At 40.5% G+C, this 25,533-nt stretch overlaps 1 protein-coding gene across 2 annotated transcripts in view; it reads left to right on the forward strand.

Moving 5' to 3' along the window:
* Positions 1-9,687, forward strand: part of LOC103177167 (copper-transporting ATPase 2) — a 55,493-nt gene extending 45,806 nt beyond the window's left edge. For both annotated transcript variants that reach the window (XM_007891204.2, XM_007891203.2), the window contains 7 exons: positions 29-242; positions 1,312-1,458; positions 3,461-3,603; positions 5,525-5,728; positions 5,892-6,009; positions 8,014-8,116; positions 9,330-9,687. In XM_007891204.2, the coding sequence (XP_007889395.1) occupies positions 29-242; positions 1,312-1,458; positions 3,461-3,603; positions 5,525-5,728; positions 5,892-6,009; positions 8,014-8,116; positions 9,330-9,603 (1,203 nt within the window). In that variant the 3' untranslated portion in view covers positions 9,604-9,687. The remainder of the gene's footprint in view (positions 1-28; positions 243-1,311; positions 1,459-3,460; positions 3,604-5,524; positions 5,729-5,891; positions 6,010-8,013; positions 8,117-9,329) is intronic.
* The last annotated feature ends 15,846 nt before the right edge of the window (positions 9,688-25,533 follow it).

A 25,533-nucleotide genomic window follows, 5' to 3' on the forward strand; every position in this document is an offset into this window, starting at 1 on the left:
TGAGGTGAATATTTTCTGCTTATTTTAGGAACTTGGCACAGACGGCCTTGGCTACTGCACTGATTTTCAAGCAGTGCCAGGTTGTGGCATCAGTTGCAAGGTTACCAACGTTGAAAGAATGCTGGAGCAAAGCGCAGAAAACCTCAATGAAAGAAACAGACAGGTTACAGATTTGTTGCAGATTAGTGCCTTGCTCAGCAAGAGTCCAGTGACCTCGCCGATCATTGAAGCAGAACTAGAAGGTAAGCATCATTTGCATTAACTTTTCTTATTTCCATTGCCATCTATTTGATCAGAATCTATGCTGAATCCTTGCCCCGACAAATCATTCTAATTGTAACATCTAATAGTAACATAGCAATGAAATACGATTGAGTACAATAAGGTCCAAGTTTTTTTTTGAAAGCTTTCAACAAAGGCAACTTCTAGACAAGGTCTCGAGCTCTGTGTGAACAGAGGTTCAGATTATTAATATTATTAATAATGAGACTTACATTTGGTATAGCACCTTTTGCATCGCAAGGACGTTCCAAAGGCTTCACAAGATTTAGTGGGATTGGAAAATGCATATACTGAAGTGATGCACTGTAAAGTGCAGTGCCTGTGGTTTTGGGCAAAAGCAACAGCCAATTTGTGCACAGTAAGGTCACACAAACAGCCATGAAGTGAATGACCATTTTTATTTTTTGGGTGATTGTTGGCTAGGACACTGGGAGAAACTCCCTTCTCTTCTCAAAGTACATGCAGTAAACGTGTGTTCTACTGCCAGCTGTATTAAAATTGAAAAGAAAGCAAGATTTTACGAAGTGAAATAAAGCACGCTTATATAACCTATTTCATTGAAATAATTAGCTGCCCCATGTTGCTAGGTTAGTTTCTACTGTTGCTAGGTTAGTTTCTGGATACCCAACGAAGCAGTCCATGATTGGACAGGAAGTGGAATATCAAATGAAATTTATCTGAAAACTGCAGTATCTCCCAGAACTTCAATTAAGAGTATTTTCTTTTGGAATAATAATACTTGCACTTACATTGTGTGGACCCCCTTCATTACTCATTTGTAGCTGACCAGCTCACTGTCTTCTCATCCCTATTTCTCTTTTCTGAATTCTCACTCAACACAGCAATATCTCGTTGAAAGTATTCATCCTCTACAAATGCACAGGTGTATTACAAATATTCTCCTTCAATCCTGAGCACTTTCTGCAGTCGGATGTTTTAATGGCTGTAAACATTGCCTTGTTGTCGTTCCCCTTTCAATTTGTTGACCCTCCAATAATACTAATACAGTGAACCTTTGACCATTTTTAGGTGCAGTGGCTCCACAGGTTTATTCTGCATTAATTGGAAACCGTGAGTGGATGAAACGCAACGGTTTACATGTTGGAAGTGATGTCGATGAGGCCATGACTAATCATGAAATGAAAGGACAGACAGCGGTGCTGGTCGCCATTGATGGTAAAGTTCACTAAACTAAAAGTCTTCCATTAAATATGGTGCAACAGGCTACCAAACGCTTATTGTTAAGCACCTTAAAACAACTTTCTGAAGTAAAGATGCTACATCAATGTAAATTTGTATCATAACAGACAGTCCGTTATCACATTACTTAGGATGAGCCCTATTAATAATACAATAATAATTCTTGCACTTCATATCGCACTTTACAAGATGTCTCAAAACGCTTCACAAGAGTTACCGTGAAGTGTAAATTTGTTAGCAAATATGGCAGTTGATTTGTGAACTGCAATGTCCAACAAACAGCCGTCAAATGAATGTTCATTTTTTTTATCTGGGGGATGCGCACAGAAATGTCCCACGCACGATGGAGTGACTGATCAATTTTATTTAGGAGGATTGTTGGCCAGGACACTGGGAGAAACTTCCTTCTCTTTTCGAATAGTGCCATGGGGTTTAACATCCACCTGAACAGACAGATGTAACCTCAGTTTAATGTCTCGTCTGAAGGACTTCATGTGCATGTGGGCAACTGAAAAAAGAATCCCAGCATTGCAGGTTAATACACAGCCTTTGCAATCTAGTCTGGATATGTAGCTTTCTGTTGTAGTTAGAGATTATACCTGGAGCTGTGTTTTCTAAGAGTGATCAAAATCCAAGGCAAAGAGTATTGACTCCCCAGGCTTGCTTCATGCCACATTCCATAGCCTATCTAATCTAGCAAGTATTTATTTGTTGTTCCATTTTATCCTATAAAGCTAAGGCATAATATGGATGTGATGAAACCTGTTGAACTAAACAGATCGATCACAGGTTGCGTTAACAGTAAAGTCTGTTTGTGCCACGGGCTACAATTCATTGAACACAAAGCGAAGCTATTATCAACCGATTCCTATCACGTAACCAGCGACCTCCTGTAAACATTCTGATTGTTTTGCTAAGTGATTTTCTGACTGGGACTGAATTCAATTATTTGGTTGAATATTTTGAGTGAATTTGAAGTTATTCGGCGAATGTTTCTTCCATCTTAGTTTATTTTTTTACTATCGCGACAGGAAACTGGAGGATTCCATTTACCTTTATTTTTAGGCGCAGTTGATAAAGGTATTGCCTGGTGTGGAGCTGAATCACACTAACCAGGAAAATCCCAGATCTGATTTCTGGCTGTCAGATACCTGACTGACTCCCTCCTCCCCCAAAAAAAGGAGCATTATATTGGCCTCAGTAGCCAAGGGGAAAAAAAGTAATTGTTTTATTAAAAAAAATAATTTTGTAAAGCTATTTTTGGAAGAGTGTGTATTCATGACTGTTTTATTGATTGCTAATAGCTGACAATGGGACATTGTTGATTTATATAAACTATTATGATGTTGACTCGTGTCAGCCTGGCTCGGTTGGTAGCCCTCTTCTTGCCTGAGTCAGAAGGTTGTGAGTTCAAACCCAATGTGAGGACTTGGCACTTGTCCAGTCTAAGCTGACACTCCAGTGCAGTACTGAGCGTGTGCTGTATTGTTGGAGGTGCCGTCCTTCGGGTCAGAAGTCAAATTGAGGCCTTGTCTGCCTGTTCAGGTGGATGTTAAAGTACCCAATGGCAGTATTGAAAAAGAATGGGGAGTTTCTCCCGGTGTCCTGGCCAACTATCTCCCAAATAAAATTGGTCAGTCATTCTATGACTGTTTGTGGGACATTGTTGTGTGCAAATTGACTGCAGCATTTGCCCACAAAACACGTATAGTATAAAGTGGAAGCACTTTGGGACATCCTCCTGACATGAAAGCTGCTATACTAAACGTAAGGATTATCATTATTATTTGCGTAAAATAAATAAAATTATCAGAAGTGTATAAGAAATGATCCACTGAAACCATAATGTCAAGCTGGAATTGACGTTGTGCGAGTTACAATGAAATTGACCTGAATAGCATTTAAGCTCATTTAACAGCATTAAACTTTCTGCTGTGTTTTCCAGTAGTTTACCAACTGATGTGTTTTTTCTGTAAAGGCACCTTGTGTGGAATGATAGCAATCGCAGACACTGTGAAACCAGAAGCTGCACTGGCTGTGTACACCTTGAACAGTATGGGAGTGGATGTGGTGCTGATAACGGGAGATAACCACAAAACTGCCCAGGCCATCGCTTCCCAGGTAGGTTTGAGATTTTTTTTTTCTTTTAATTAAAACTGGGAGGGCTGGAGAGGGGGAAGATGACCAAAAGTGTGGTCTAAGAGGTAGTTCTTGAAATGGATCTTGAACGAGGTGAAGGAGGGAGCAAGTTGGAGGGACTCCAGGATGAAGTCCAAGGAGCTGGACACCATTCTAATTACGGTAGTGAGTGATGATGTCTTCCACTTCCAATTCAAATAACTCCACGGCCTCGCCCCACCCAATCTCCTGCAGCTGTACCAACCTACCCTCTTCACCTGTTCAGCGAGCATTATCATGCTTCATGTCTCCTGCCTGACCCACGCTGCCCTACCATCAGTGGATGACCTATCAGTCATTCTGCCCACGCTCTCCATTCTGGAGTCCCTCTGTTTTTCCACCTTCTTCCGCCCCCTTTTAAGCTATAAGGCCTCTATACAAACGTAATTTTGTTGTTTTGCCGACTGCACGTTTGGTCATCTTTTGACTGGTAGGGAGGTTGAAGCCAGGACCCTGGACTTATTGAAAAAGGAGCTTGATGCCATGATGGGAGGATGGGAGTTTTGTAGAGATGAGATCGGATGGAGTGAAAAGACGTCTTCCTGATGTGAAGGGCGCTACATAAATTGTTGTCGTTTTCTTTAATATTTCTGAAAATCCTCACTTTACAATGGGAGTTATTGTGCTTTGGCTGTAATCCCTTTAGGGAACTACAGGTCTCAGAAACTCTGCTCACTTCTCCTTGCTGTGATTCTCTAATTCTACCCAGCAGGATTTTGTAAATGAATCAAATTGCAATATATGATAGGTTTTAGAGAATCGATGTTACTTATGTGCTGTAAAGTTATGTTTGAAATTTGTACCAATAATTTGGTCCAGGTCCTTTAAATACATGATATAATTTATGCAGTATGCTGTTGAGTAACATCATAATGTTGATAACGTTGCAACTGATGCCACATCTTGCTGACCTCAATCTAGAATTTCATTCTCCTGATTCTAGACCAGTGTGTTTGTATGGCTCTGTGAACAGCCTAATTCAGGCACTGTGCTTGATTATGAAGCAGTAATCTTCTAATGGCAATCTGCATTATATAGACTTCCACTTAAAAGAATGTCATAAAGTATTTGACAGATATTTGCGGAGGACATGCGATAAGGAAATAAGATATTTAAAGATATTAACCAATGACACAATTGAAGAGAGATGTTGATTTTGGAGATTTAGGTTTTTGAAGGCAGGGAGAGATGTAGTCAGGTGAGGTCGTTTTGGAAGTAATTTTCATAGGTTAAGGGCATGTGGCTTGAAGGCTTGGGCACCAATCATGATAAAATAGTAATAATAATCCACGCATAGCACCTTATGTCGGGAGAACATCTTAAAAACTTTCACAGTACATGCTGTAAAGTGTGGAGACTTTTGGAGGCAAATCTACCTGCCAATTTGTACATGGTAATGTATCAAAAACAACAAGATTACATCTGTATAGCGCCTTTCACGTTGGGAGGATGTCCCCAAGGCGCTGGGCAGTCAGTATTTCAATGGAGCGAATGACAATTTGGGGGATTGTTGGTCAGGACATGGGGCGGGAAGCCCCATTAGTGCCAATGGGTCTTTAACGTCCCCCTGATCAGATAGAAGGACCTCAGTTTAAAGACTCATTTGACGGATGGTAATGCAGTGCATCGCTCAGGACTGCATTGACATGTCAGCTTAGATTATTAGTTTGAATCCTAGCAAGGGGCTTGAACCCACAAGCTTCTGAGAATGCTACCAACTGAGCCGCCAGGCTGACACCTGTAGCAATAAGTACAGGTTTTAATCTTTATAAAAAGACAACCCTTCAGATTTTAATATTGTTCAATTAAGCTCTTCTCTTTCATTGTTTTTTGATTGTACTTCTCTCCTTTTTTCCCCCCGAAGGTTGGCATCAAGAAGGTTTTTGCCGAAGTTCTTCCTTCGCATAAAGTAGCTAAAGTTCAGGAGCTCCAGGACATGGGAAAAACAGTAGCGATGGTTGGAGATGGTGTGAATGACTCTCCAGCCCTGGCAAAAGCTGACGTGGGGATTGCTATTGGAACAGGCACAGATGTGGCCATCGAAGCAGCAGATGTTGTACTTATTAGAGTGAGCCAATGTTAATGAACACTTCCATTGCAATATTAAATTCTATTATAAGGGGAGCAAGGGCAAGAATAGTTCATTAAAATTCTTAGTAATAAGTACAACTGAATCTGTTTCTGCATTTTTACATTCCACACTGAGATGGCTCCTCTGTTTGATATTGCAGAACGACCTACTGGATGTTGTGGCTAGCATTGATTTGTCAAAGAAGACCGTTTGGCGAATTCGGATTAATTTTGTCTTTGCATTAATTTATAACCTTGTTGGAATTCCCATCGCTGCTGGTGAGTATGAGCTTTATAAATTTTCTCTCATTCATTGGCCTTTTTTTTAATGTTTGAAGATCTGCTTAATTGCTGCTTAGAATTTTTATTAACCAAAAGACCAGTCTCTAGTGTATGATCATTAAATATCAAATTCCTTAAACTCTTGCTCATATCATAGCATATCGAACTTTGGTTAAGGCCACACTTGGAGTACTGTGTACTGTTCTGGTCCCCATATAGAAAAGATATAGAGGCACTGGAGAAGGTGCAAAGGAAATTTACAAGGATGATACTGGAACTGCAAGGTTATACCTATTAGGAAAGGCTGGACAAGCTTGGACTCTTTTGAAAAGCGAAGGGTGAGGGGTGACCTGATAGAGGTCTTTAAAATTAGGGAAGGTTTTGATAGGGTAGACATAGAGAAGATGTTTCCACTTGTGGGGGAGACCAAAACCAGGGGCCATCAATATAAAATAGTCACCAAAACAAATAAGGAAGTGTAGTTGTAATAATAATAATAATAATAATCCTTGCATTTGATATAGCGCTTTTCACGTCGGGAGGACGTCCCAAAGCGCTTCACAGAACACACTGTAAAATGAATTGACTGTATATTTGTGGGCGAATGCGGCAGCCAATTGCGCACAGCAATGTCCCACAAACACTCGTAGAATGAAAATGACCAATTTATTATTGTTTTGTTTTGGAGGGATTATTATTAGGCGTGTGGATTATAATATGATTATAATAATAATCCTTGCATTTGATAGAGTGCTTTTCATGTCCTCGACATCTCAAAGTATTAGGTACAGGTTAGCAACAAGCAGAGTATTCATTGAGGTACATTAGGGTTGACTAATCTTGATCTTCCCTCCTCCCACAAGAAGCCATTCCTAATAAATTTACTTGAATGTTTAACGTTTGGGAGCAAATCTGGTTTGAGAAGGCGATTTCAACAGGGGAATAAATGTCTCTGTCACATTGTAAATATGCATGACCAGGCTGTGAAGTGGCCACTGAGATGTACTATAAGGTGCAACTAACACATTTTGGGGGAAAATGTCTACATTAATTTGTTGACCACATTAGTGGGATGATCCTAAGGTGAGTTTGCACTGTATTGTGCTCACGGTGTGGTCAAAAGCAACTTCAGAAAGTAATTTTAGTCGTGCAATCTAACAAACCAGATGATGTCATACTCTATTACATGCCAGAATATAGCATTATTATCACTTTTAACTGCTGTATATTTCAACCGTGTGAATTGTGTAGGATGCAAATCGCTTTCATTTACAAACAAAGCAGGCCTTTCAATTGCATCCGAACTAAAAAGAAAATTCACAAAAAGTCTGATAGAGAAAGTTGTTTAACATTGAAAGTGTAATCGGAACCGGAACAAAGGGGGGAGGTAAAGCCACCTTTATTGAGAGGGGACCAAATAAGAAAATAAATAAGCAAACATCTCTTCCCTGGTTTGGTTGACCAGGACACCGGGAGAACCTCCCTTCTCTTTTTGAATAGTGTCAAAGGATCTTTAACGTCCACTTAAGCAGGCAGATGGGACTTCGGTTTAACATCTCATTTGAAAGATGGCATCTCTCACAATGCAATGCACCCCCGGCACCGAATTGGAGTGTCAGCTTAGATGATGTGATTCCAAGTCCCAACGTGGGGCTTGAACCCAAAACCTTCTCACTCGGGAACCACTGAGCCAGGCTGACTCTACAGGCTACTCTGTCTCTGTAGGCAACTCTTAATGTAAAAAGGCTGGTTTAACTCTGATCAGCCGTCAGATCTTCCTTTGCATACAGGAAAGGAGATCAAACACAGTAATTTTATGGTCCATTTATAACCCACTGACAGGTCTGTGCTTGGGAAGGGGGGCAAAAAGATTTATTTGAACAGTTCTTCGGAGATGCTAACTTTAAAAGAGATTTTCTGATGCCTGCAACATAATTCAAGCGATTGGTACTAGAATATTGTAGAGATTTGTGGCTGAGCTATGCACTTTTGTGTTTATAGGAATATTTTTGCCTATTGGGCTAGTTTTGCAGCCGTGGATGGGTTCTGCTGCGATGGCAGCCTCCTCCGTTTCTGTTGTGGTCTCATCGCTCTTGCTGAGACTGTAAGTAACTGGACATCTTCTTCCCCATTGGTGTTGCTTTGTTTCTTCAATCAGGGAAGTTTAGGAAGCGAAAGAGCATAGACTGAAAAAAGACTCGTTCACCTATGATCTTTCCACAGACTGTGCACAGTGCAACATATCGTCAATTCTCTACCACCCACTCGAGCTCCTGAGCAATTAAAAAGCTGTAGAACATTTAGTGATCCTGAATTGTGACGACAGAGCCCCTTTCTTCAAATCTCCAATTGCACGACCACAATCACCACTGCCAAAAGCAGCACAAACCATAGCAAGTTTGGAGTACTTGCTTACCTCAGCCCAAACCTAGCACTAAAAGCTCCATCCATATGCAAACAAGATACCTATCCAATTTTGTTTTTGAAGAAGCTTAAATCGACACCAACTGATTTGCTGCAAATCTATTCTGTGCTTTGACAGTTTGTGGGGCAAAATGTTTCTTCATGTCTCTGACCTTACTTGAGACTGTCCATATGTATGGCATCCAGTTCCACAATCACAACATAAGTGTGACTTAACAGTTTGCTTCCAAACACGTTAACATTTTCAAGACATGGATTATGTTTGCCACACGCCCCCCACCACGCCCACAAAAAAATCGTTTTTAAATGATACTTTACATCATATTTGTTTCTTCCCCCCCCCCGCGTTCGTTCATTCAACATGGGCAGGCCAAGTCTGCTGTTTCAAATGCTGTCTTTGTACACTTTGAACATGGTATTTTTTTTTGATCCGTACCAGAATGATACAAGGGATGAGAATCTTCAGTTATGTGAAGAGACTAGAGAAGCTGAGAATGTTCTCCTTAGAGCAGAGAAGATTAAGAGGAGATTTAATAGAGGTGTTCAAAATTATGAAGGGTTTTGATAGAGTAGAGGGGGAGAAACTGTTTCCACTGGCGGGTGGGTCGGTAATTTAATTGGAGACAGAGATTTAAGACGATTGCAAAAGAACCAGAGGAGAAATGAGGAAAATTTGTTTTAACGCAGTGAGTTGTTACGATCTGGAATCTGAAATGGTGGTGGAAGCAAATTCAATGATAACTTTCCAGAGGCAATTGGATACATACTTGAAAAGAATTTTTTTTTGCAAGGCTCCTGGGAAAGAGCGGGGGAGTTGGACTAATTGGATAGCTCTTTCAATGAGTGGGCAAGATGGCCCCCTCTATGATTCTTTTATCTTTCCCCTATTTCAGCTACAAGAAGCCAGACATTGAAAAGCTCGAACTCCGGGCACAGGGACGCATGAAGCAGTTCACGCCATCGCAGATCAGCATCCGCATCGGGATGGACGACAAACGGCGCGAATCTCCAAAGTTCAGTACGTGGGACCGGATCAAGCACATCAGCCAAGTATCCCTGAGCTCGCTGAGCTCAGACAAACAGCCCAGCCAGAGCCCATCCCTCAACGAGGAGTTTGACAAATGGTCCCTCCTGGTTGGAGAGGAAAACAAAGAAAATATTATCTGATGGACCGGTTGAATTTGGGGCCCGGGGGAAGGGAAATTCATGACTAAATTGTGCCCACGTGTGTACCTCAATCAATGTCCAGGAGAAACCAAACTAGAGCCCAACCCCAGTCAGATTCTTATTGAAATGCATGCAATTATATCAAAAAAAGCTGCTCATTCAATCTTATTCACTTTGAAACCAAAGTTACGCAAAGACTTGCTAAACCGCACCTTCGGAGTTACGGGTTTCGAGGGTTTGATTGAAGACACAATTTTTGTGCTTGGAAATCTCATTTAGTTGCTACCCTCTTTGGAATTTTATGCTGTATATTCTCCATCAAAATATTAACATCTCCAATGAAACCTGAAGCTTTTGGGGTAGTAGCAACTTGGGGATAAAAATCTGCTCTCTTGATTCGGTATGTTTCTTTCTGTGCAATATCATGCAAGCTCCAAGCTGCAGGTCATGTGGCGTTCTGTGCGTGCAATATCGCATGTACAGACGCCACATGACCTGGAGCTTGGAATCCTGTGGTTTCCTTATCCACACGTTTGATAATAATCCCTCAAGAAAAAAAAACAATAATAAATTGTTCACTTCAAGCCCTGACTGTTTGTGGGACACTGCTGAGCGCAATTGGCTGCTGCGTTTCGCCCACAAATACAGTCAATTCACTTTACAGTATATTCTGTGAAGCTCTTTGAGACGTCGAGAAGACGTGAAAACAGCTATATCAAATGCAAGGATTATTATGATGGTAAATATTGTAAGCCTGTAAATTATGAGGCTAACTTTTTTAATTTGTCTTTTTTAAAAAAAAATCAGTTTTAATATCCTTCAAGCTTGCAAATGTGTAGTTGCTAGATTAAGAATTTTTTTTGTTATCGTGGTCCGGACTCCAGGAAGGATGAGCTTCAAAAATGATAACATTGCATATGAAATAGCAGAGGTGAGTGAGGTATGTTAGTGCACAGTGTGATACAGCAGTGACTTGCCCTGTTGCCTTGATCTTTTACCCCCAATGTGCAAATAGGTGCAACACTATGGGTCGGTTCCTAAATTAATTGTATTGGCTGTTTGTGGGACATTGCTGTACACAAATTGGCTATCACATTTTCCTACTGATATAGTCTCTGCAATTTACAGTAAATCCTGTGAATGGCTTTGAGACATCCTCCCGATGTGAAAGGCGCCAATCAAATGCAAGGATTATTATTATTCTTCACTATGTATAAAATGATGTAAAGAAGCAGTAGTCTAAGTGAATGAGCCTTAAAACATAAGCCTTGATGTATTAAAATGTATAAAATGCTTTAAAATATATTCATTTCAAATATAGATTCATTAGGATCCTGATGAAAGGTATTTATTGATGAAACAAACTATTTTGATAAAACATCTGATTTTTATATACGCTGTTCTTCGGGAATTATAGTCATTTGAACCACGCGTTCCTTTTTCATAATCATTGAAGTTCTTTCCTGGGAATGCTTACAAAGTTTTTTTTAAAAACAAGGTAACAGAACGATCTCTAGGGGGATTTCACCTGATCTGTTAAATTGGGCAGTTGGTATGTATTTTTAAAAGAACATCTTTTGTATATCTGATGTGTTGTGGTAACGCTTGGGTGGGGAATGGAAACCCACTGAGCCAATCAACCAGTTTCATTGAATCACCCTCTTTATTTATAGAGGTCAACTGATGTGACATGTCATTTTATTTTGTACTCCACAATGTTAATATTTTTAAAGAACCGATTCAATGACATTTTGAAACGGGTTGGGGGGGAAATCATTCGATGAATTTTGAAATTGTTCCAGATTTTTTACGGTGCAAAATGGGGCAGAGAATTATCATGAAATCTGGATTGCCCATAAAATCTCTTTCAAAGGCAGCCTGCACATTGGTTGCCGTTTTCTTTTTAAGCAGATTTATAAACTGTATCTTACGTTACTGTCGTATGCTTAAGAGGACTCGCACAATAAAAATTGTGTGAGGCTGCAACCTATAGTAGATTTTTACAGCCACGGTTCAAAACAAATCTGCCATATTTACCACCATCAGAAAGATGAGTTGGTCTCTTAAATAGACTTTTTAACACTACACATTTGCACAGAATCCAACTGCCTCTGTTCAGTCAACAGCATCGAGTATAATACCGCTCTTTACCCAATTGAATGTTCCAGATGTTTGGAGTAAAATGTAAATACCAGTATAGCCAAATCAATTAAAATGTATATCTTAAAGGAACTTTTTGTTTCATTTCACGTGCGTTTACTTTGACACATGTATACTTGCCCAATGTCGTCAACGGGGTCATTTTGCAGACTGAAGTGAAGTCTGCAGCAGTGAGCTAAAGCAACACAGCAGTATGCATTTATACAACAAATTGCATTTTTAGAGTACCTTTTGCATCAGGCACTCTTCACATGGGTAAAGTCTTGGAGCACTTCACAGGGACAGGGTTGGACACAGTAAGGGGAGAGAGGGCTGTGGTTTGAAGAGGTAGGATTTAATACTCACTTAAAGACAGAAAGAAAAGGGGAGGTGGTAGACGGTAAGAGTTTCAGAGTTTGGGAGCATAGGGACTGAAGGCTGACGGTGGCATGGACAGGGTAAGAGATGTGCAGCAAGCTTGAGTTAGCTGAGCGGCGGAGGTGAGCGAGGAATAGGGTAGGAAAAGATCGGATAAGGAGGTACCAGGGAATAGAAGGATTTATAGATGAGGGTGAGTTAAAGCAGTGCTATTAACATTAACTGGAAAGTGCACATGTCAAGATGGGTCACAGTTGAACAGCTTACCAGCACTCTCTGTCCCAAAATGATGGCTTTGGCTGCAAGTCTGAGCAGAAACCAGGCAAAAGTCACACAGTGTACTGGGGCACTGTGAATGTTATCACCACAACAGGGTAAGTGGTACAGGTAATGGAGAAACTGCCAAGCTTCTCAACAGACAAACTTTGTGCAATTCTTTCAAATGATCTTTATAAAAGTGTCAACCTGGCTCGGCTGGTAGTACTGTCGCATCGGAGTCAGAAATGTGTGGGTTTAACCCCCACATCAGGTTTTTGAACTCAGTGTAGGCTGACTCCTCTTAAGGCTGTATTATCAAAGGTGTCGTCCTTCAGATAAGACGTGAAACTGTATTCCTATCTGCTTGTTCGGGTGATATGAAAGATCCCGTGGTACTACTTGAAAGAGAAGAGAGTTTCTCCCGGTGTCCTGGCCAACAATCCCCCATATAAAATTGGTTACTCATTTGATGGCTATTTGTGGGATATTGCGATGTGCAAATTGTCTGCCGCATTCGCCTACAAATACACAGTTACTATACTTCACAGTAAAATCCTGTGAAGTGTTTTGAGACGTCTTGACAAGATGATACATCCAGTGTTATTATTATTAATAGAAGTAGCAGTATTTGTAAACTGTATCAATTGGAATCACTACCTGAGGAGCTGTCAAAGGGGATTTTATACCTATAGAAAGTCAAATGATGTGAGTACAGACCGAGGCAGCATAAACAAGTGAGAGTTAAACCTGCAATAAATGAGTTTTGTCTTGTGGCAGGTCAAACACTAGGCAATAAATTAGATAAGTCCAGTTTCCTTCAGGAAATGTTGATACATATCTTTATGTCTTGCAAAATACATGTGAGCTCATTGTTGAAGTGAAACTAGTTTTGGAAAAGAATTCTAGTCTGTGATTTCAAGTGCACAAAACCCTACAAAGTAGGTTGGTTGGGGTGAGGAAGAGAGAGAGACAGAGATGAGAAAAAAATTAAACCTGGAACAATGCTTTAGGATGAACCAACAAAGTACATAAAACAAGACGAGGTTAGAATCACAAAGGGCAATTTCAGGGCAGATCAGGACGTTTTTCTTTACTCAGGATAATTGACAGCTGGAACATGTTCCCAAGAAGGGTGATTGAGGCCAGGATTCATTTAAGAAAACTGTTTGAGCCGAAGGGCTTCCTCAATCAAACCAATATTGTGATTTTATGAAAAGAACCCAGAAGCTCACGTGGTACTCCTGGTGACCAGCTCGGGCATTAATCATTCACTGTTCAAACTTTTAAGATCGATTTCCACTACCACAGTATTGTCAGTGGTGCAAGCCTGAGACTCTGGTCCTGCCTGACAATGTTTTTTGCACAGAGGATGTTTGATTCTCAGAATAACCAATATAATTTTCTGGTTTCTCTGCATGTGGGATGCATGGAATTCTCAGCTTGGATACTCTTAAGTGTGGTCATGGGTTTCTGCATGTGTCAGACACCAGGCTGACCGAAAAAAAATCACTTTTTTTGTAATGGAGTGAAATCCTTATCCAGCGGAATTTTTTCTCATGTTTATTCTGCAGAGAAATGGTCCGGCAGAGACTCGCTGATCTCCAAGGGTCATCGGACCGAACTCCAGATGATTTGTTCCACCCTTGCACCTGCACTATTCAATCATGAGCAATCCTGCCCCTCTGAAGGCAACATTCAAATCTTGTGGAACAACACAAATAATAATAATACTAATCCTTGCATTTGATACAGCACCTTATCACAACAATAAATTACATTTGTATAACGACTTTCATGTCAGGAGGACGTCCCAAGGTGCTGGACAGTCAGGGATCAGCACCTGAGCTAGTGGTTGGGATCAGGAAGCGGGGAGAGAGGCTGAAGGCCCGCCCGCCAATGGTGGGGCAGGCAAGGTGTCACGCTCCACCACTGTCAAGCGCTCTGGGACGCTACCCTGCATGAGGGTCGCTATACAATGCAAGTTGTTGTTGCACTCCAGGTGATCTGACCAGAGGACTATGCAGCCTGAATAGAGCATCTGCCGATCTAAACTCAACTGATCTAGCAACGTAGCTTTATCTACATGATCGTTCTTCACATGTGAGCCTAAACTATGACATTGCTAATCAACTGCAGGAGTCCGAAGCTTCCCTCATCCCTTGCCTGCATGTACGCACCAATCAGCGGGGAGGACTGGATACAACGAGGAGCAAAAATCGTCGCAGAGCAGTGGAGTCCTGTAGCTCAGTGATTAGAGCACTCGCTTTGCAAGCGAGATTCCTGAGTTCAATTCCAGGCAGAGGGTGAAACCTTGGGCAAGTTTCCTTACTCCACGCAGAGCCTAATAGTAATCCCTCCAAAAAAAAACAATAATAAATTAGTCATTTTCAATCTATGACTGTTTGTGGGGCATTGCTGTGTGCAATTGGCTGCCGCGTTCGCCCACAAATATACAGTCAATTCACTTTACAGTATATTCTGTGAAGCGCTTTGGGATGTCTAGAAGATGTGAAAAGCGCGATATCAAATGCAAGGATTATTATTATTAAATCCTGGATAAACTTTCCTTTCCAAACTCAGGGGAGCTGTGGGCAAGTGCAGTGCCCTTACGAGCACCTCAGCTCAGACCAGACTAGGGATTGAGGCTGGGATCTTCCGGGTTCACATGGTTCAGTTATCCACACTGCTTTACCAGCTGAGCCAGTGTACTACTTTAATCAACACTGCATTTACTTTTATTCAAACTTATCATTTGCACACGGCCCATATTAAGTGTCTGCAATGAACTATGTGGCTGTAGTTCTGTTTTTGAAAGAGATTGAGGAGGGTGGCAATCTGACCTTTCTCCAGGAGACATTTTCTTAACTATAGACTGTCAACGTATTCAAAGACAGGACTGAATAGAATATAATTACAGTGATCACACAGTAATGTGTGTTTAATGGTTCGTGTGCTCTCGCCAGTGTCTATTGAATGTCCTCAGGGTATGAAAAGGTAAGAATATGATTACTGTATCATGCTGTCACTCAAGAGGCTTAAATATAGTTAATGCTCCATGTTAATAATTCTCAAGGATGGACAGAAATGAATTTTGCTTCAGAGGCATATTGAATGTCTCTGCAATGAATAATTAGAATATAATCCCACATTGTGGATGGAATATATAATGAATTCAGTAATCGTGAATTGCCTCATTCCCATCCAGGAAAAAAGGAAATGAGACGGAATTCAATAAAAAGCAGGATTCTGGCATGTCGATCTTTAAGAAAGGAAACTTTTTTACTGGTTGGTAACTATGAGGAACAGTTTTATTATCTTTACCATCACTATGTAGTTTGAAAGATGTTTTCTTGTACATCAGGTACAGCTTGGTTCAGTTGGTAGCTTTCTTGCCTCTTGATTTACTGGTGCCAGACATTCTTCCCACTCTTAATCCTGCAAGCCAAAGCCCCCAATGGATAGGGTGGTCTTAGCTGGACAAGCTGCAAGAAGCTTGACAGACATTCTTTGCAATGCCAAGTACTTATAATAATAATAATTAATAATAATTGCATTTCATGTAGCGCTTTATCATGTATTCCCGGAAGTCTCAAAGCACTTCGCAGAGTATATTGTAAAGTGAATGTGGATTTTGTGGGCGAAAAGCGGCAGCCAATTGTACACAGCAGTGACCCAAAAACAGTCATGGATTGAGTGACCAAATTATTATTATTATTTTTGAAGGAATTATTACCCACGGAAAGTGATCTGCCAATCGACTAACAACCAGGTTCCTATATATTGGTAGGTAAACAGAGGCATGTGGAGTAAGGAAGCTTGCCTAAGTTTTCAGTCTGCCCATGAATTGAACCCAGGTTCTCACGCTTGCGAGGCGAGTGCTCAAACCACTGAGCTAAATGAATGCTAGATTGTTGGACTTGCTGTCCTTCAAATGAGCTGTTGAACTGAGATCCCATCTGCCTGTTCAGATGGGCTTTAAAGACCTTATCTAAGCCAACAATTCCCCTAATAAATTGATAGATTGATAAATTTTCAATCCTCGACTGTTTGTGGGACACTGCTGTGTGCAATTGGCTGCCGCGTTTCGCCCACAAATACACGGTCAATTCACTTTACAGCATATTCTGTGAAGCGCTTTGAGACGTCTAGAAGACGTGAAAAGCGCTATATCAAATGCAAGGATTATTATTATTATTATTTATTTCATGGCTGTTTGTGGGACTTCACTGGATGTGTTTGCCTACAAATACTCAGTTGTTATATTTGGCAGTGCTTAATAGTGAAGTTCTCTGAATTGTTTTGATGTTATAGGTGCCTTATCAAATGCAAGGGTTATTAATATATGTAAATTGAGATAAATTCCCACTGGATTATTATGTATTAAAAAGTTTAGAAAAGTACCGCTATAAATATTGGCCAGTCATAAAGCATGCAAGCTGTACACTTCCCTTAAAATATAAAGAATTTAATTCTGTTGTCACAGTCTATATTACCCATAAAAATGCAATCAATTCACTTTACAGTATATTCTGTGAAATGCTTTGAGATGTCAAGAAGATGTGAACTGCACTATATCAAATGCAAAAATTATTATTATAATGCAGTATATCAAAGTGGGTTGTCAAACTGAAATGTATTTGCACGTGATACTCCCGGTACACAGTCCATATCAACACAACAATTTGTACTCCCATTAGATCAGAGAAGATTTATCAAGTATTGCCTGCTTGCCATATAAGTTTTTTTGTCAGCCGGGTGTCTGATACATGCGGAAACCCATCACCGAGTATTCCACCTATAAATGGAAATTCCACGGAAATTATTGAAATAAAATGCACACTCTCCACAGAGGGATACATCCTACTTACCTAATTCTGGAAAGTATTAGGCGCAGGTTGGCAAGAGCCAAGGCATGGAGACCCTACAGTGTCTGATGGGGTACTAAAGCAACTTAGCTTGTCATTGATAACGTTGCCTGGCAAGCTTTCCTGCTGCGAGGACCACACTAGCTGTTGGGGGTTAACAGGAGCTGAATGGGAAGCGTCGCCTGCCCCCAGTGATTGGGCTGCGCTCTGGGATGCTATCCTGCATGGGAGGCACTATATAAATATAAGTTGTTGCTGTTGTCTGCCCTTCCAAGTTCTGCCATTGAGTCAGGCTTGCTGGGCTGTCATCAGCAGCGTCCTGAAATACCGCAAACCTGCCTGGCTAGGGAACTGGAATAGAGAACGCCATAGAGGGTTGACTTGTTCTGACATTCTGTTACCAAACATATCACCTTAGAGCCAGTTCAGCTCCAAGTACACCTCACTTACCTCTCCCACAAGGAGCGTAGTCACTAGTTGGTCAGTGCAGTGCTATGGAGTAAAGTAGTGACAGAGCCATGTGTTCAAAGTATGCAGAGAAACGCAGGGAAACAGAAACAGGAGGAGGCTATTCATCTTATTATACATGTTCCACAGGGTTTAGATCTTGGCAGATCTTTTAATCCCAATGCCTATATCCTTCACCATATCCCTTAATACCTCTATTCACGTATCTGTCTGTCTCTCTTTTAAACACCCCAGGTGTTCAACTGGAGAAGAGAAGGCTCAAGACTATTTTTATTGAAGCATACATGGCCTTAAGGGTATAGATATACCAATAAACTTGTCTTTTTGGTGGAACATATGTGTCAGAATGTTCCACGTTACAGTTTTATGTTAGGCCTCGAGACTAAAGTTTGGCACTCCAGAACAGCACTGGGGAAGGTATTTTCATGATTTGAAGAAACTATTTGTGAGACTTTGCTGTACCAAAGACATTGTGAGCACTTCAACAAGTGATTTAAAGTAATTACAGTAGGCAAAGACAGCACAATGAGGAGAATAACAATTAAAAGTAACAAAGAATAACAAAGCGACCATGAGAATAAGAATCAATTAAATAGCCTGAATTGAAGATCAAGTTTGGGTGTCTGGCTCCATAATACAGGACAATAATAAAGGTGAAAGGAATTTGAGTTACACTATAGTGGTATTGTACAGTGGCACAGGCTTGATGGGCCAAATAGCCTCAGTCTGTTCTAAAAATATTTACATTTCTATCTAACCAGTCAGTGAACAATATGGTACTTTGGAGTAAGCTGCATAATTCACTATTATGGACGTTGGGTCAGAATAGGATCCCATTATCTCTTCCGAAGGTGAGAAATGCCATGGTTACCAGCGGTGATTATTCACAGTAGCTATATTTTTCCTCACAGCTGCAAACACCTTTAGAAATTATTGTACCATGAATACATTTACAATCACAAGTGGGTAAAATGTTGCTTTAGGATATGACTTACACTTACATCATGGATGCAGAAAGCACTGGCCAAAGCCCAACTGCGGAATGCAGAATGCGTGCACCCTATAAATATGCAGATCAGCAAATATTTATAGACCGATCGATTGATGATCTCTCAAAAGAGTTTGAAATGGAGGCTGTGCTTTGAAAATTGGAAGGATGAAAGAAAGATATTTTATGAGATTAACTATTCCTTTCCACAATAGATATCAGGAAAGAGTATATTTTCTGAAACAATTAAGCAGGTGTCAGCTTGGCTCTATTGGCTCTATTATGCCTAATAATGATCCCCCCAAAGCAAAACAATAATAAATTGGTCATTTACAATCCACAACTGTTTGTGGGACACTGCTGTGCACAATTGGCTGCCGCGTTTCGCCCAAAAATATACGGTCAATTCACTTTACAGTCTATTCTGTGAAGCGCTTTGAGACGTCGAGAACACGTGAAAAGTGAAAGTGCTATATCAAATGTAAGGATTATTATTATATATTATTATCGGTAACGCTCTCACTTCTGGGTCTGAAGGTTGTGGGTTCAAGCAACACATCAAGGCTTAATAATAATAAGCCTTGCATTTGATATAGCACCCTATCACGCTGTTGAGATGTGTCTCTGGGCTTCACAGAATATACTGTAAAGTGTAATGACTGTGTATTTTGTGGGCAAAAAGCGGCAACCAACGGCATATAGCAGTGTTCCACAAAGAGCTGTGGGTTGAGTGACCACATTTTTTCTGTAATAACTTGAGCTCAGAATCCAAGTTGACACTCCAGTATAGTAATGGGGAAGCAGGACAACATTGCTGGAAGTGTTGTCCTTCAGATGGAACATTAAACCAGGGACCCCACCTAATAGTTCAAGTCAGCATTGAAGATCCCAAGAAGAAAAGGAAGGTGTTCTCCCTGATCAATGCCCTGATCATTATTCTTCCCTTATCCAAATCAAATTAACTGGTCATTCATCTCATTGCCAATTGTGGGATATTGCTGGCATAGAATACCTGTCATATTATCCTTCATGAAAGCAAACACTGTACATCAAAGTAACTCGTAGTTTGAAACTTTTCCAGATACACGTCAACCCCGCTGACATTTTTCATTTGCCTGCACGTGCTCAATTTGACTACAATCAACTATGTCAAGTTGTGAAAATAAATGTTTAATGACTAAGACTGAGAGTTGCACATATGTAAGCCACCTAGAAATGGAACGTTCTCTGTGTCCTCAATTGAATTCACACTCTCTCCCTGGAGGCACACCCTGTTTACCTAATTATGGAGAGTATTAGGCGTAGGTTGGCAAGAGAACCAAGGCTTGGGGACCTCAAAGTGTACATTGCGGGTAATTCCTGGAGTTGAACCAAGGATTAGATCTGTTGAGACCAATCCCTGTGTTACTGAAAGATAAGGTTGTGAATTGCTGGATACATTCAAACAATTCTAGAAATGGATTATAATTTATTTTTTTCTTTCTGTATGAGAACATTAAACACTCTCATGGAATAACAATATCTAATACAAGTTTTTGGGGGGACTGTCACTCTTTCAATGTTGCATTCAGCTATTTCTCCCTTGAAACACATTCATTGTTGCAATGCTGTTCGCTTTCTTTCTCCTTTTCCCAAGATAATTATTTTACCGTCTTCCAACACCAGGTAAAAGCTGTAATTTTCTTTTCACCTTTTCACAGTTGGAGCGACAGCAATTGAAAATTCACCAGAGGAAAGGTGAGTGGGTGGTGCAGTGGGTGTCTGTGAGTGAGCGCAGAGGGCTGTGCGGGGAGAGGAAGATCTTTTATGAAATATTGATATGGTCCCATGCAGATTTCAGATTGTAAGCAGAGCACAAAAAAAATTGTCTTGTTTTAATTTGTCTTGGTGCACCTTCAGGCACATGATTTTTGTCTGATTAAAAAGCAATTTTATATGATGCGAGAAAATTGGATTGCAGAGGCAAGTACTGAGATATCATTCTACATTCAGAATACAATTCTCTGAAACACACAATTATTAGAGGGATTATTTCAACAGCCAGCAGTTAGCTTGAATGGATGAGTTGGTAGCAACACAGGCTCAATGGACAGATTGATTTGCTTCTGTGCTGTGAACTCTGTGATTCTATAATTAATACTGGCTTTCAGCACTGGTCAAAACGCAAGACCAAATATATTAATAGGATGCGAGGGATGCACAACAAGTGGGCCGTTTGAAATTGAACCAGGAAAGGCAGGTCCACAGTGATCCAAGGCAATACTGATGGTCTAAGACAACAATTAAAATAATAATGCTTGGTTTGGCATAGCACCTTATCACATTGTTCAAATTGCATCAAAGCACAAAGTGTATGTTTTTTCTGAGCGAAAAAGGCATCAAATTTACGTTACAGCAATGTCCCACAAAGAGCCAGGAGGTGAATGACCAATTTCTTATCTGAGAGCTCGTTGTCTGGGAGACTGGGAGAAACGTCTGGGAGGCCGACAAGCAAGGAGTTTGCATAGTCAAGCCTTGATGTAATGAATAATAATAATAATCCTTACATTTGATATAGCGTCGGGAGGATGTCCCAAAGCGCTTCACAGAACACACTTTAAAGTGAATTGACTGTATATTTGTGGGCGAACGCGGCAGCCAATTGCGCACAGCAATGTCCCACAAACAGTCGTAGATTGAAAGTAACCAATTTATTATTGTTTTTGGTTTTGGAGGGATTATTATTAGGCTCTGTGTGGAGTAAGGAAACTTGCCCAAGGTTTCGCCCTCTGCCTGGAATTGAACTCAGGTCTCTCGCTTGGAAAGCGAGTACTCTAACTACTGAGCTACAGGACTCCACAATGCGTGTATGAATCCAGTCAACAGTGAAGCCCATTGGCAACGTGCTTAAAAAGGCAAAGATGAATCATGAGTGCTGTTTGCACAGAATAACACTAAGTCATAATAATTCCTGCATTTGATAAAGCACTTTTCTCATTGGGAGGCTGTCTCGATGTGCTTCACAAGGTTAACTGTAAATTGTAGTGATTGTGTAATATATAGATGAACACAATTTGTGCACAGCAATGTCCCACAAACAGCTGTGAAGTGGATGACCAATTTTATCTGAGGGATTGGTGGCTGGAACACCAGGAGAAAATCTCTTCTCTTTTGAATCGTGCCAGCCATGGGATCATTAACATTTACGTGAGCAGGCAGATGGGATCTTGGTTTAACGGCTCATCTGTTAAGGACATCTCCAGCAATGCACTTCTCTCCAGCGCTTTGGTGTGTCAGCCTAGCTAAAGGACATGCACCGTTTGAATCCTCTGGCTTGAATTAAGTTTTAATGTAAAAGTTATACGGAGTGAAAGGAGACCTGACTTGATGGGTCAGGACTTGTTTCCACGTGCTGCAATGTTTTACCAATTTTTGATTCAATTCATTTCTAGACAAAAAACACAGAGGCTGCAAAAAAGAGGAAGCTCTGGGACTGATAAGGAAGTAAATAATTTCCTCTGAAAGCACATTCAGAGTTGCTTTCCCTTTCTATTTCCTGCCCGCTATGCAGCATATTTGATTCCAGTGGTCGCATAGCAACGCAAAAAAATTCAGCAGGTGAAACGACAAATGAAATACCAATTCTTTTAGGAGACAATAAGCGACTGAATTTTTTTTGCCTGTCCTATCTTGTTTTTCTTCCACAGCTTCCCTTTTTAGCTCTCCCTAAAATCCACCCAGTCTGGGCCAGTAAAACCATTTTGTCTTAAAACCACCATCAAATGCTACCCTATGTGAGGGGCACTATAAAAATGCACATTGTTGTTGTAAAGTGCTCTGAAATGTTATTATCACAAAGAGCCTTATATAAATGCAAGTAGGAAAGCTACTGGAGACCATAATCCGGGACAGAGTAAATCTCTACTTAGAGGAACATGAGGTAATTAGAGACAGCCAACATGGATTTGTTAAAGGCAAATCTTGCCTAACAAATCTAATAGAATTTTTTGAAGAGGTGACTGCGAGGGTTGATGAGGGAAATGCGGTGGACGTTATTTACATGGATTTCAAAAAGGCTTTTGACACAGTAACCGCATAAGAGATTAATACAAAAATTAAAAGTGGCAGTTTGGATTAAGAACTGGCTGAGTGACAGAAAGCAGACGGTGGTGGTTAATGGGTGTTTCTCGAAATGGGAGGAGGCGTGCAAGGTGTCCCCCAGGGATTGGTATTGGGACCACTACTCTTTCTAATATATATTAATGATCTGGACTTGGGCAAAGAGAGCACTATTTCCAAGTTTGCAGATGATACAAAGTTAGGTAGGGTAGTAAATAGTGAGGAGGACTGATGCAAGCAGACATACACAGAATGGTGGAATGGGCTGACATGTGGCAGATGGATTTCAATGTGGATAAGTGTGAGGTGATACACTTAGGTAGGAAAAATGATAGGAGGCAATATAGACTTGGTAGCTCAATCTTAAGGGGGGTGAACGTACAGAGAGATCTGGGTGTTCAAGTAAGCGAATCATTAAAGGTAGCAGAGCAGGTAGATAAGGCAGTAAAAAAGGCATTTGGTGTACTGAGCTTTATTAGTAGGGGCATAGAGTATAAGAGTAGGGAGGTTATGGTTAATCTATACAAAACACTGGTTAGGCCTCAGCTGGAGTACTGTGTCCAGTTCTGGGCACCTTACTTCAGGAAGGATATTAAGGCACTGGAAAGGGTGCAGAGGAGATTCACGAGAATGATACCAGGAATGGGGAACCTTAGCTATGAGGACAGGCTGGAGAAGTTAGGACTTTTCCCATTAGAGCAGAGAAGGTTACGTGGGGACCTGATAGAGGTCTTCAAGATCATGAAAGGTTTCGACAGGCGAGATAGGGAAAAGCTGTTTCTGCTGGTAGGTGTGTCTGTGACTCGTGGTCACAGTCTTAAGATATCTACCAAAAGAAGCAGAGGGGAGGTTAGAAGAAATTTTTTCACTCAGCGAGTTGCTTGAATTTGGAATGATCTGCCTGAAAGGGTAGTGAAGTCCGATTTGATAACAATTTTTAAGAGAGAACTGGATAGGTATCTGGGGAGGACGGGTTTGCAGGGTTATGGGGAGAAAGCTGGTGATTGGGGTTAGTGAAAGTGACTTGCTCTGTCAAAGAGCTGGCACAGACTCGATGGGCTGAATGGCCTCCTTCTGTGCCGTAACATTCTATGAAAAAAAATGTTGAATGACTGTTGGTAGGACTTGAATTCATCAGTCTCGACTGACACTCCAGGGAGATGCTGGAAAAGTGTCACATTGTCGGAAGTGCCGTCTTTAGATAAGACATTAACCTGAGGTGCTATCTGTCTGGTCTGTGGATGTTTAAGATAGCTTGGCATGACTGTAAAGGTGGATCAGCTAATAATCAACAACTTACAGCGCACCTTCTGCAAGATAGTGTCACTTATCCAGATTAAATGGTCATTCAACCTCATAACTATTTATTAGAACTTGCTGTGAGCAAAATGTCTTGTTGTGTTTACCTATAAAAATAAATCACCTTATATTCCCCAAATGACTAATTTGGAGAGTTCTAGTACTCTACACTAATGTAATTTGTTAGGAAAGCAATGTTATGTAAAGCCAACTGCATTGGATTCCTAACAAAATATGAGGATATTAATCCAGAACCAACTCCCTTTACTGAACCTTGCAGTGGGCAAAATCTCTTGTTGCATTTGCCTATAAAAATATATCACTTGATGCAAATTACTTAGATATTTGGACATGTTAATTTGCAAGAATATTACGAATTCCCTTTGTTTTCCAGTTGCGTTGGTAGCAGAAATGTGTTCATCGCAATAAGATCCTTAGAGGCATGTCATGAACAGAAATTCCAATGGGGTCCTTGTATTTAATACTTACACATGAATGTATGTGAAACAAACCTCATAAGAGACCTGTGTCTTTATGGCTATTACTTTGCAAGATTTGTTCATTATGCAATTAAGCAATACAGAATTTTGCAGTACAACCAACTTGAGCTATCAGTGCTCATTGCTGGAGAAGCTCTATGATCTGTATCAATCTCAGTTTAAGCATTTGTAAATCATAGCAAGAAAGAAAAGTAATAGCCTGTTGAACTGGATTAGAATTACGTTCACGATTCCAAAAATCAAAATGCAGCTTCCGCACAGCTGGTTATGTTTATAACCAGCTTTACAGAGAATAAAATAAAACCAAGAGACACAACAATGCAAAGTCAAGAACTTTTTAAAGAGAGACTCTGTACATGGTTAGGCTCCCTTCAAAATCCCTTTAAAAAAATGTGGTCACTCAATCCATGATTTTCTATGGGACACTGCTGTGCGCAAATGGCTGCCGCGTTTCACTGACAAAATATACAGTCAATTTGCTTTACAGTATAATCTGTGAAGCGCTTTGAGACGTCTTGAAGACATGATAAAATATTATATCAAAGGCAAGGATTATTATTATGGATAACTTCAGTTCAATCTGGTTGTAGATTGCAATCTGTAAATATTCTAGTTAAACAGCAAATATATTCCCTCTTTTGAAACAAATCATTCTATGAGCGCTCTGTTATGCTTGTTAACATCAAAAGCTGATATCATAATAATGTAGGACACACAAGTGCATGCAGATAGAAAGGTAATCTGTAATGAACTAGATATTATCGTAAGAAAACAACTAGATTGTACATGCGATATGATTCTTTGATAGTGGATGAATCTTCTGTGTGGCTGAAGGATCCAAAAGAAGGAACATAATTGTAGAATCATAGAATGTTACAGTACAGAATGAGGCCATTCGGCCCATCGTGCCCGTCCCGACTCTTTGAATCAACTAATC

The sequence above is a fragment of the Callorhinchus milii genome, unplaced genomic scaffold, assembly GCF_018977255.1.
Source record: "Callorhinchus milii isolate IMCB2004 unplaced genomic scaffold, IMCB_Cmil_1.0 Scaffold4, whole genome shotgun sequence".
NCBI classification, from domain to species: domain Eukaryota; kingdom Metazoa; phylum Chordata; class Chondrichthyes; order Chimaeriformes; family Callorhinchidae; genus Callorhinchus; species Callorhinchus milii.